This window comes from Trichomycterus rosablanca, chromosome 1 (assembly GCF_030014385.1).
Source record: "Trichomycterus rosablanca isolate fTriRos1 chromosome 1, fTriRos1.hap1, whole genome shotgun sequence".
Classification (NCBI taxonomy): Eukaryota; Metazoa; Chordata; class Actinopteri; order Siluriformes; family Trichomycteridae; genus Trichomycterus; species Trichomycterus rosablanca.
The window spans coordinates 33,075,003-33,088,687 of NC_085988.1; the positions used below are offsets into that span (position 1 = coordinate 33,075,003).

Below are 13,685 nucleotides of genomic sequence, written 5' to 3' on the forward strand. Positions count from 1 at the left end.
GCAGTGAAAACACAGTCATTTAAAGGCATGGTGATTCCAGTTAGTCCACGTTTCACAAAGCTGCTCCCTCAATACGCATTAGATAAAGTCTTCAACATCATTAAAGTCCAAATATCAGTCTGCTGAAGCCAGCTTCTTTTCCCATCCAACACTACCCTGTACAGAGAGGTCCTAGAAGTGATTATTGATGGGTGATATGAAGAAGCTGCAGAGTGTAACCGAGTAATATATTTAGTAAGACTCTGTAGTACTGATGCACTATTAAGGTATAGATACAGGTCCAGAGATGCCATAATCAAAGCATCAACAGGTGCATCTCCAAAAAATAGAATACCATGAAAATGGTCATTTTTGTTTATAATTAATTAATAAGGTAAACTGTCTTTTATTTTATATTCATTACATGAAGTGACATTTCAAGCCTTTTTTGTTTTAATGTTGATGAGTATGGCTGATAAATTATTAGAATATTCCAATAGGAAAAGATATACACCACTAAAATGTCCCACTTCTGACAAGGATGTTCATTTATACACTCAACACTTGGTTGACACTCATTTACCACAAATTATGCATCAATGAGGCACAGCATGGTGTCCCTAAGCTTGTGGCACTGCTGAGATGTTATGGAAGCCCAGGTTGCTTTAGTAGTGGCCTTCAGTTTGTCTGTCATTTTCCTCCTGACAATCCCCTATAGATTCTCTATTGGCCTAAGGTCCAGACATTTGGCTGGTCAATCAAGAACAGTAATATCATAGTAGTAGTAGTAGTTTTGGCCATGTGGGCAGGTGCTAAATCCTGCTGGAAAAGAAAATCGGCATCTCCATAAAGCTTGTCAGCAGATGTAAGCGTATTGAAGATCTAAATACTTCTAGATGGCTGTGTTAATAAAACACCAGCAGATGACATGGCACTCCAAACCATTACAGACTTAATACTTCACATCTTGGATTCTGTGTCTCTCCACTTGATTTCCAAATAAAATGCAAAATTTACTTTCATCTGAGTACGGGTAAGACGCCTCTATTGTCGTCTCTGGTTCTGGAGTGGCTTGATATTAGGAATAGAGCAGTTGTAGCCCCTTCCCTTGAGATGAATGTGGTGGCTCTTGATGCTCTGACACCAGTCTTAGTCCAATCTTTGTGAAGCTCTCCCGAGTTCTTCAATCTGCTTTTCTTGACAATGCTCTCAAGGCTGGAGTCAACCATGTTGCTCGTGCACCTTTTCTTACCACATGTTCCCCATCCAGTCAACTTCCCATTGATATGCTTTGATACAGCACTCCTGCGGACAACCAGCTTTTTAGCAATGACTTTCTGTGGCTTACCCTCCTTGTAGAGGGTGTCGATGATAGTCTTCTGGACAACTGTTAGGTCAGCAGTCTTTCCCATGATTGTCGTTGCATGTGCTAAACTCGACCCGGTTTAAATATTAATTTACTCAAACGTAAATTAAATGTTCTAGTAAACTGATATACAGGTTTTTTTATAAGCTTTAAGCCCTAAGGATCAACATTAAACAAAGGCATTAAATAAATCACTTTACATGTAATGAACATAAAATATGCAAACCTAATTTTCGGAAAAGCTGAGACTTGTAAAATGCAGTAAAAAAAGATAAAAGTAGCACTTAAATGACAAAAGTAGCATTTAAGGCCTGCAACACACTTCAAAAAAGTTGGGACAGAGGCGTGTTTACCCCTGTGTTTCATCATTTTCCTATTAATGAGACTGTTACAGTTTAACAAGTGGAATTTTACTCCATCCTTGCTTGATATGAGACTTCAGCAGCTTAACAGTCTGTCACCACTGTCTGATTCTTTTTTTGGTAATGCACCATACCTTTTTAAGTACACACACTCTGTCTTCAAAGCCAAACTGTTGTAGTGCAAGGCCTGGCATTTTCTTTTACTAAAAAAATCATGGGCTTTCCAGGAAAAGATGTTGCTTTGATGGCAGCAAGAGTCTCTCCTAAATCCCAATACATGCCATCTTTGCCAATGGAATCTTGACACATATGCAAGTCACCCATGCCCGAGGGCACTGATGCATCCCTATGCCAAGAGGTTGGCTGTTGCACCTTTCACTATTAACAGTCTGGATCCATTTTTGTCTTTGGCACAGATAACTTAACAAGTATTTTCCTAAAAACCAGCTGAAACAAGGACATATATGACCACAGCACACATTTCAACTGTCAGTTGGGCCATGTGAGATGAGCCCAGGCTTGTGGCGTTTTGTACAGAATTGATGTCTGGCTTTCACTTTGTGTACTAGAGTTTCAGGATGCATTACTTGATGCAGTTGTGAACTGTGTTAAGTGACAATGGTTTTCTAAAGTACTCCAGAGCCCATGTGGCTATATTTATCACAGCAGCAAGACAATATAACATCTGCGGGCTCGAACAGAACCTGCAAGGACTGAGATTTTCTCTGGATTTTGTGAAACTTTTCACAATCGTATATACAGTAGATGGTAAAAGACATAACTTATTTGCAATCCTGAGTTGAGAAATGTTCTTTTTGAACTGTTGCTTTGGTGAGGTTTGGTACAAGCCATGACCCATCATTGCACAGACTGATCCTTTGGTGGATCCTGCTTTAATACCAATCATGATTCTCTCACCTGTTACTAATTTACTTGCTTATTGCGGAATGTTTCAGAACACTGTATCCTAAATATTTTATCAAATTTTCACTCCTATTTTACCTTGTTACAAATGTTTGAATGTCTTGCAGGCATTAAATTCTAAAGTACAATTCTAAACAAGGTTGATCAGTGAACACATTGGAAATCTTTTCTTTCCACTGTTATCAGTTAAATAAAGATTTAAGAGACTTAACAAATCACCCTCTTGTTTTATAGCATTTTACTACATTTTCTGACTTTTACAAAAAGGAGATTTGCATGACAGTTTACCTTTTTTTAAATTACATTATGAACAAAAACTTATTTTTTTTCATGATATTCTATTTTTCAGATGCACCTGTATGGTGAAGCAGCAGAATCCAGTTCCTTACATGCCCCTCAGGCAATTATTCTTCATTAGTATTGACTAGGTGTTGGGTTTGATTTAATGAGGTCAAAGTGCAAAAAGAGAACAAGCTATGGGGTCACTGATGCAATAATCAGTGGAACAAGAGGATAGTCAGTTGCTGCCAAGCTCATCAGGCATGTCAGTAGTATCAGTAGTACTTTCCAGACCTCCTTTTGCACGCCAGATCTTCACTGTCCGATCACTGTAGACGGAAAGAAAAACAAGAAATGTCATTATAAATATATTGTATTGAAGTATCTGTGGTAAAAATTATGAACTGTCCAGTGCAAACTGCAATTCTACTCCTAATTTTGTAAATTATGAGCAACTACACAAGAGTGATTAATTTCTAGATCTTGTTTCTGCACAGTTAAATGTTAAAAGTTAATCAACACTGAATTGTCCTATAGGTGAATGGGTGTGTGAATTGTGTGTGTGTATGTGCGTCTGCTCTGCCATTGACTGGAGCCCCGTCCAGGGTGTTACTGTGTGCCTTGCGCCCATTGAAAAGCTGGGATAGGCTCCAGAACCCTGCCCCGTGACCCTAATTGGATAAGCGGTTAAGAAAGTGAGTCTGACACTACAATGACAGTCTGTCTGGGTGAGCTTCCACGACCACTGCTGCTCCCTCGCACCATGGGTGGTGCTCTTACAGGGTGTCCCTAACCTCAGGAAAGCGGGATGTCACAATAAGGGTATTCTGTCAGGCAATAGGCAAGGCCCATATAATTGAAACCAGGGTGAGTTGCCGGGAAACAGTGCTAACATTCGTCCATCATCAAAAACCGGAGTGAACCTCCCAGTCCGGCATTGCGACTTTAAGAGAAGAAGGGTGCCAGCTAATGCACAGACAAAGGAGACAGGGTCGCTGACAAAGTCCCGACATAAACTGTAAGCCATGCCACCTGGGTAAATTAGTGCTCACAGATCCCAGGTGGCTGTCATTAGAAGAATGACAAGCCACCATGTGACACTGTGCTCCCTCTGACAGGTGAAGAGAGCCACGTAAAAGGGCCAGATGTGCAACGTGGGCAGACTGCCGGCCGTCACTCGACAGCTGCCCCGTTACAATATATCCCTGACATTTTTATATGACCAAATGTATGAGGACACCTAAACATAAGCTTGCTTTGGGTTTCAATTCAAATAAATGGCAATTAACATGTAGGTGACCCACTCCACCTTTGCACTGGCTGTGCCATTGGGCGGCACGGTGGCTAAGTGGGTAGCACTGTCGCATCACAGCAAGAAGGTCCTGGGTTCGATCCCCAGGTGGGGCGGTCCGGGTCCTTTCTGTGTGGAGTTTGCATGTTCTCCCCGTGTCCACGTGGGTTTCCTCCGGGTGCTCCGGTTTCCTCCCACAGTCCAAAGACATGCAAGTGAGGTGAATTGGAGATACTAAATTGTCCATGACTATGTTCGATATAACCTTGTGAACTGATGAACTTTGTGTAAAGAGTAACTACCGTTCCTGTCATGAATGTAACCAAAGTGTAAAACATGACGTTAAAATCCTAATAAACAAACAAACAAACAAAAACTGTGCCATTGTTTTCTGTGGAGTGAGGCGGTTCTGCTTAACTTTGCAGCTGCACTACCTTGAGCGTTGCACACCGCTCCTAATTTTCCTCCCTATCTAGTCGGATGCAATTACCTGATTGCATTACTCTTTCTCCACTCCTTACTGATGAAAGCCGTGACTAACATACACCCCCTCCGACACGTGTACGCGACTGCATCTTTTTACATGCATAGGGAGAATTCATATGGGGCTCAGTCTCGCACAATACAAAGTCATGCACTCATCTCCGTTATCCTCTGATGCAGGCACAGATCAGCCAGCAGAGGTCGTAATTGCATCAGTTATATATAAGGCCCTAACTAATTCATGCCTGTGAAAATCGCGTCACATACCCTGAAATGAGCCATCTCCCGTGTAAAATGCAATAGCTGTGAAATTCGAAATTTAACATTTGTGTTTAGCGATTTAACGTTTTTCATTCGCGTAGCATATAAAATAGGAGGCGCAATATGCAATATAAGGTGGTCCTAGCAATCATATGGCAATTAAGTCAGTGTAACAGAGTTTTTTGTGGTGTAGTGTGCTGACAAGGTTTGATGTATGTGTTCACATACTGAGTGCATTTTGTCCCTTTGAGGATTTTATAGTAAATGGAAAAGTGTGCTTCTCTACACATGTGATCAACCTCAAAAGAACAAGCCAGTAAAGTATTCTGCTCCCGATAGTTGTCTATGTACAGTTTATTTATTTCTTTATAAACTCAGCAAACTCTAAAGACGCTCAGTTACACTAGCAATCGGTTAGACGGTTAGATGCCCAAGATGTCGAAGTCAGAAAAACAAATCTTGAGTAACTGCAAAACTCCCAACCAATTCTGTGAACGCAGAGGGGGCTGTGTCGAAACACGGACGAGTATTTTCGCTGAATGTTCTAGGTTAACATTTAAGGCTGTGCTGTGTGTTGTAGCATCTTTTTATTCTATCATTCGTTTTATGAGTGTTTTCTTCTTTAAAAATATGTGAAATCTGTGATTTTTGAAAAATGAGGTCTGTAAAATTAAGCACATTTTCCCATGAATTTAGTAGAGCTCTAGTTATGAGGAATCCCCCCTGGCATCCAACTCTGATGGATGAGCCAATCATTGTTCGTGTAGGCGCCCAGCCTGCCTGTGGCAGAGCTGAAATGTAAACTCACGAGTCAATGTGTGTGGGTGTGTACGTGGTACTCACTCAGACGCAGTAAACACTAAGCTGCTGTTGGTAGAGATGCCATTGATAGGGCTCTCGTGTCCCCGAAGCTCTCCGAGCGAGCTCAATGTGTCCGTGTGCCAGAGTTTTAGCACTCCTCCTCTACATCCGCTCAGCAGTGCAGGAGAGCCTGGCACCACACCCAGAGCACACACCCAGTCCCGATGGGCATTCGGTACCTGCTGCTCCAACACACAAACAACTCGTAAAAAAATGGTTTAGTCAACTTATCGATTGAGTTCTATAATTTACATGCAGTTCTTCAGCCTTGACAGAACTCACTTACTGCCTGACTGAACAATAATCCTCTCTCTGGCGTGCAGCAGGGATTTATTGATTTATGAAGCTTACCTGCAGCAGGTCTTTACGAGCCAGGTCCCATTTCTTGATACCATTATCTCGTGATCCACTGAACAGGCAGTCTCCCTGTACGACCACCGACTCGATGCCGTCATAGTGCGGAGGTTCCAAGTTGTAAGTAGGACTGATGCTACCCAGAGCTCCTTCTGTTACATCAAACATCTACAACAAGAAAAATAGGCCATCAAACAATAATCCTTTGACTGTATGGCCACAACTATGTGGACACCTAACCATGGGCTTGCTGGCTGTTCCATTTAAAAACCATGGACACTGAGGCGCCCAGGTGGTGCAGCAAAATATTTCGCTAGCACACCAGCGCCGAGATTCTGAACATGTCGGTTCAAATCTTGGCTCTGCCACCGATCAGCTGGGCGCCATCTAGTTCCTGCAGCAGACAATAATTGGCCACCTTGTCTGCTGGGTGGGATGACCGAACTAGGTGGGTGGGGGGACCCTGATTAGCAGATAGAGGTGCCAAAAAGAAGGGGTCCGCTAGGACTGCGCACGTGTCAGAGGGCACGCAAGCAGTGATCCCCAGAATTTACATTTTCAGCATTTAGCAGACACTCTAATCCAAAGTGACTTACAGAAGAGCTTCCATAGTAAATATTACCTTACTCTAGTTTAAGTAGACACCAGTCCAAGAACACAAATCTGCTAAAACCCTGATAGAACCAAAGGTTTTTTTTTTTCCCCAGAAATGTATTGAGCATTAGTAAGTAAGTACATGTCTACAAGTCAGTTTAAGTGCTTGGAAAGAGGAGGGTTTTTAATAGTTTTTTAAAGACAGCGAGAGACTCAGATGTTCGGACAGACAGGGGAAGCTCGTTCCACCACTTGGGTACTAGAACAGAGAAGAGCCCTGATGCTCGTCTTCCTCGAGTCCTGGTTGGAGGATCAAGTCAAGCGAGACTAGTGGCTTGGAGGTTGCGTGGTACAGAGCGGGGTTTGATTAGAACGCAAAGGTAACTTGGGGCTGGTCCATTTTTGGCTTTGTAGGCGAACATCAGTGTTTTAAACTGAATGCGTGCAGCTACAGGAAGCCAGTGAAGAGATCGCAGCAGTGGGGTGGCAGCGTTTAGGTTGGTTTAAAACCAGGCGAGCAGCAGTAGAAGACGGAAGAAGGGGAGAAAATGCATAGATAAATAGAAAAAAAACCATGGACATCAATATGAAGTTTGCGTTCACTTTGTGGTTATGACAGCTCTCACTGTTCTGGGAAGGCTTTTTAAACAATTAAAATGTGTCTGTAAGAATTTTGTCAAACAAGAATTTAAGAGGCACTTATGGTTCACTGCTGACATTCTAATTTGTCTCAGATTTATACAGTGACCTGCACAGAGCACAGAATTCAACCACAATATTGTTACTTCACATCAAATTTGTGAAACCATGTCTATGTGACCTTTCTAAGAAAAGAGCTTTTCCTAAACTCTTATACAACTGCATGAACATTATTTCATATAATTGATATTATATACCTGCTAGTAATAAGTGTGTCTGAAATAATAATTATAAATAATAATTTTGAGGGGTTTCCCCAAACTGTTGACCACAGTGTCTCTTCCAGTATAAAACATCCTAATAAAATGAACACCATAGAGTGAGATAAGCACATTCACCTTTATGTAGTGATCTTTAGAGCCAGTGATGACCAGATCTTGGCCGTTGCTGGAATGATCCACAGTTAGACACATAACTGGGCCGAGATGACCCGTCAGTTTGCCTGTAGAGACAAATCTAAAAATAGCAACACATAAAAGTAAGTTAAATAGCAAAATATTACAATACCATTACAGTTTATTCAGTAATATGATACAATACAATGTGCTTTGTATCAGATGTGGGTAAAAATTTGCCACTGGTAGGCAACTACTAATTTAACACTTATGCATAGTGACATTTTGTCACTTTTTTGATATTTTATTTATGCATTTCCCAATTTAGCATATTCAATTTGTCTTCCGCTGCAGGACAATTTGGTTGCTTGCCTCACGTGCACAGCCCTAACCCTTTTATTTGCCCAAACTTTCTATGAATTCGTATGTGAGGCCAGAATTTGCCATGCCATTTGCGAATTCATAGCCATGCCCTGATCTCCAGGCTCCTCCAATTCCTGTACAGATGCCTCAGGCATCAAAGACCCCACCCACTTTTTCGGTCCAGTGTCTTCCCACAAGGCAGACTTAATTGCCAATTATGCCCGCTGGGGAAGGGGGTGTGTTGGGGGCAGTGTTGAGTTTCAAACTCAGGGAGTTCAGCACTGGTGTGCTAGTGGATTATCCCCCTGTGCCACCTGGGCACTCATTTTGGCACTTTCTAAACCAAACTTTACAGTTGGCACTATTTGGAAAGATATTTCTATTGTAGCATATTGATTATTCTAGTTTGCTAGAGTCCATTTGTGGTGTGCTTTAAACCACTCCATCTATAGCCTGCCATTGCACACTAGGGCACATCCAAAAGTAAAAAGCCTAATTATTATGTTAGCAGGTGTATCAAATTATACAAACACAGAATACTCGGAATCCTTGTACTCTGGAATTCCTTTACATCTCAAAAACATGCATGTTGGTAAATGCCTTCAACTGACATAAGTTGTAGTGAATAAGTGGGTGTTACCCTCTGTTAACATTTCCCTTATTAGTATAAAACAAGTATTAATGATGAATGTATGAACGAGTAAAAAAGTGCTTGGGTGGCACAGTTGTATGAAGTCAGATGGTTGGGCATTTACACAGATTGATTGTTTATAACTGAGGGGGAAGGGAAGGACGAACTGTCTAGCCATTGGGAGGTGCACTTGTCAGGGCGCTCTCAGTGCCGGCCCCAAGTCCAGACAAAAATAAGAAAAGGTTGCATTAGGACAGGCATGTGGATTAAAAACTGTGCCAAATCAGGTATGCAGATAAGAATGATCCTTTGTGGTGACCCCAATACAGGGGCTCAATACAAAATATGAAAGGGTAAAAACATGTACACCTAATTTTAAATAAATCAATTGATTATTTGCACATGATATTATTAATATTCATCTTCGGTCACTGTGAATTTTGCGTGTTCTCCCAGTGTCTGTATTGGATGACTGGCTGTACTAATGGTCCTAGATTGGATTGACTACGTGAATAGATAAGTGTGGTGCCCCATACTGGATTTCCTTACTGTACATGGCCTGTATTCTTGCCTTCCGCCCACTGTGCACTAGGGACACAGAACCCTGTAACCCTAATCAAACATTCATATGAACATGAATAATTAAATGTTTAAGTTCTGGTCGCTGGAAACTGTAAAGTTCCTCTTAAGCCCTGATTGTAACAGTGTTATTGTTTTAATGACATAAAACATAAACAGTTATACTATGACAGACTTCAACATTTGATCTCGATAGCTGTACCTTCTTAGGTCCCACATGCGAACGGAGTTGCCGGCTGCCACATACAGCACTGTGCCTGTGGGGTTGAGGGCGATCTGGTTGATCTGATTCTCTCCAGCAGGTGTAGTCACTGTGCGAGAGGTGTTAGCTGCACATGCATCACCAGTGCTTACCTGACCTGAAGATCTAAAAAGCAGAAGACGGAACAGTGTTATTCAGAGCAAGCTGTCTGCTTTAAATAATACAGTTATCATTCCAGTGGCACTTGGACCTTAGGATGGTTCAATAAATATTTAACAGGATAGGTGCAGTAAGGCTGAAGGCACTGACGTGAGCGTGCGGATGCATTTGGCAGAATCGCGGATGTCCCACACTTTGATGTAGGAGGTGGATACGGTGAAGACCAGGCTGGAACTGTAGCGTACAGACACCACGTTGTTTGGGTGGCCACCCAAAGACATGATCTCCTGCCCGGTGACCAAATTCCACACCTTACATGTACGGTCTAAGGAAAAAAAAACCACACAGCACTAAGAGACTTAAAGGAAATTACAGAGACAGACAATGTCAGTCTCAAATGCCATAAAAAATGTAGGTTAACAATAAACAAGTTTACTATTTTTTATATGAAACAATATCAATAAAGCTGTACCAGCAATCTATTAAAGCTAGCCCACCATCGCTGAGATCTGGGTTCAAATCTCAGACGATGTCTGAAAGGGGTGGCAAAGCCTCGCAATGGACTAGCCTGCTGTGACCCTGACCACGATGGAGCAGTTGATGAAAATGAAGAAAAAAAAAAAAAAGAAAAAAAAAAAAAAGAAAAAAAAAACACTTAGTCTAAAACAATTATGAATGCACTTTTTATAACTTATTATCATATTACATGAAATTATTTCAAAATTTTACAAACCGTATTAAGCACTTAATTCTCAATAATTCTACTTATTGTAGAAATATATATTTTAGTATTATATATTAAAGTATATTTTGCTTTTACTTTATCTCAATCCCTCTAATTTATTTTTAGTTGAAACCAGTTATTGCTCAAAACGTAACTTTATTCTATTTAATTATAGTTTATATCTAAATATATCTATATTTGATTGACTTATTTCTCATTCAATAAAATTAGATGTGTATTTATGTGCCCATTTATTTAATTTCATCCCTTTACAGTTTGACTCTGTAAAACTATAATATACATTCTATTATAGTTACGTTATAGTACATAAGCAAAATATAAAGGATGCAAAGGATAGTCATGTAAGGCAGGGTTTTTTTAATCTTTCTGGACATGGGCCCCCTCTCCATGTGCCGACTGCGAACTTGATGAATGAACTTGGTTTTGGAATGAACAGCCTTGCTAGTGGAGTCCTTGGCTGAAACAACGCAGTGTTACCTTTCCTGATTCCCACTTTCTGTCAGTGGTCAGAAAACTCAGGTGAGCTAACTTTTAGCTCCACGGGCAGAATGAGTCTAACTTGACTACGGCTCTGTGGTAATACTCAGTTTAATTAAGCCTCCGACCTGTAAGAAAAGCGAGTCACATAAAATTTTCTGTAGTAGCTGGTGTTTATTTAAAACCACAGCATTCATTAATAACAGTAAAAACAGAGAGATGACTGAGGAGAGAATTTCAGAAAATGTACACGCTTTGCGACACACGAACCGACTCCTGAATCACTTATAGAGATACTGTGAACCGAGCATCTCCCACTATACACCTCTCTTAAAGACACACACACACACCCATGTCCTACAACAGAAGTCATCAAAAGACAGCAGTCCTTTTTTTTTTTCAGACTGAGCTGGATAACATTAAACGTACGAGTGTGCATGGTCCGCGAGACTAATCAAATATGTCTCCTGTGGGTGAAAAATGAATTGCTTTAGTTTTAGAAGTAAAAAAAATCTTGCAGTGTCGCGCCCCCCTGGACAGGTACTCGCACCCCCCCCCCCCCCCCCCCCCCCCCCCCACAGATTGAAAACCCCTGATGTAAGGGACAGTCATCTGAAAATGATCTATCAGAAGTGAGTCCAGTTATGCAAGCCATACCTTTAGATCCAGTAAACAGAAGATCATCAGTAGAGTCAACACACAGCACAGCTTTACTGTGGCCCTCAGCCACATGCACACACTGCAGAGTACCAGCACGACTGCTCTTCGACATGGGCACTGGATTTATCACTCCTCTGAGAAGGCATACACAACATGTCAGACTTAGTGTGGAATTGCTTTCAGCACAGTATTGAGTTTTTGAAAGGACAGTGCTACGGAAAAGGAATTGTCTTGGTTCTAATTGCTTTTGTTATTGCACAGGTTTACAACAAATGGTTCCAGATTAATAAACAAAAATAATGATTCACAAAGGAAATTTGTTTAAAAATTTATTTAACCATTTAACCGTTAACCATTATTCCATTTATTTAGGAAACAAAGTTATCCAACATGCAAATCACTCTTATAAAAATATTTTAGCCAGCCATGTAAATCAGCCTTAAGCAGTCTAGACTAGGCTGCTAAAGTTTAATCATGAATTCAACTAAAACAGAAGATCCCATATCCAATGCTTGAAAATACATAAGCAAGTTTACATCTAAATAGTTTAAAAAACAAACAAACATAAAATGTTTTGTGGTCTAGTCAGGACCTAAGAGAGATGCTGCGGAGAGACCTGAAACAAGCAGCTCATGTCCAAAATCCTCAGTAGTGTGTCTGATCATATCAAATCATTCAAATCATATCAAGAGTTCAGTTGGAGTCATTGCTGCTTAAGGCAGTGCAACCAGCTATGCAAGTGAAGAAGACATTGTTTTAAGTGCATGTGAACTATATCATTTAAGGGTTTTGTTTATTTATTAGGGTTTTAACATCATGTTTTACACTTTGGTTACATTCATGACAGGAACGGTAGTTACTCATTACACAAGGTTCTTCAGTTCACAAGGTTATATTGAACACAGTCATGGACAATTTAGTATCTCCAATTCACCTCACTTGCGTGTTTTTGGACAGTGGGAGGAAACCGGAGCACCCGGAGAAAACCCACGCAGACACTGGATCGAACCCAGGACCTTCTTGTGTGAGGCGACAGTGCTACCCACTTAGCCACCATGCCACCCTCATTTAAGGGTTAAAGGTTTTAAATCCTTCAGTGAGAGATATGCAATAACAAAGGCAATTGAATAATAGGTAATTGTTTATATCTCATGCAATCATCTTTGCACAGTGCAGCCATCATGTAAATCTAGTAATGATTAAGTACATTATAGCAGATCATACATGCATATACATGCACATAGTTCAGCATATCAGCCACATGCTGCAACGTAAATGTAAAATTAACCAAAAAATGCTCGAACTTAATAAAATTTCCCATAAAATGAATAAAATCAGACCTTTCACCGCTCTCAGGTAGAGGAAACAGCAGTGCTAACTTTAAAAAGGCAAAATAAAACTACAGTACAGTAAATAGAGGCGACATGGTCAGACGTAGGGGAATAGGGACCTCTGGTGGATACACAGTCGGACACTGGCTTCCTTTATCCTTATACAAATACTGAATCTTAAAATAATAAAATGTTATTTTATTTATGATATGTTGTATATAAAATATCATAGCACTGATTCTAAAACTGTGGTAAAGTATCACTGGTGATACTAAAGCCCTTTCTCTCCCCCCAAGTGCTAAATGACTGAAAGAGTTGCTACATTAACTGACAGAAAAAATGACTACTAAATAGATACCTTAAAAAAATACATTTACATACTCATTTTCAGATGCTTGGCAGGTTTTCTTTATATACTTTTAGATTAATATAACCATTCAAATCATACCTCACTACAACTATAAAGCACACATAGCTAATGCTACTTTTTGTAGAATTTTATCTAACATTGTCAAGGCTGAAATGAAACTATTCTATCTATATGACCTGCTGTAGTAACATCTCTAATCCTTGTAATCAATTGTAATAAAACTAAACTTTGTAATTGTGCCACATTATCCAGAAATGCAAGCCTGAGCGCTAATCATGCCACAAACCAATCAATCAGTATTCTTTTGCAGTTTAAGACACTGCATCAGTGTACTTATGTAGAGACTGATCACTGAAGACATGTAAAGGGTGTGATCGGAA

At 40.4% G+C, this 13,685-nt stretch overlaps 1 protein-coding gene across 3 annotated transcripts in view; it reads right to left on the reverse strand.

Annotated features, from left to right (window-relative positions):
- Nucleotides 1–2,881: 2,881 nt before the first annotated feature.
- kif21a (kinesin family member 21A) overlaps nt 2,882–13,685 on the reverse strand; it is a 53,531-nt gene continuing 42,727 nt past the window's right edge. For all 3 annotated transcript variants that reach the window (XM_062991601.1, XM_062991594.1, XM_062991586.1), the window contains 7 exons: nt 11,602–11,738; nt 9,873–10,047; nt 9,564–9,728; nt 7,792–7,909; nt 6,158–6,328; nt 5,789–5,988; nt 2,882–3,239 (listed from right to left, as the gene is read on the reverse strand). In XM_062991601.1, the coding sequence (XP_062847671.1) occupies nt 3,149–3,239; nt 5,789–5,988; nt 6,158–6,328; nt 7,792–7,909; nt 9,564–9,728; nt 9,873–10,047; nt 11,602–11,738 (1,057 nt within the window). In that variant the 3' untranslated portion in view covers nt 2,882–3,148. The remainder of the gene's footprint in view (nt 3,240–5,788; nt 5,989–6,157; nt 6,329–7,791; nt 7,910–9,563; nt 9,729–9,872; nt 10,048–11,601; nt 11,739–13,685) is intronic.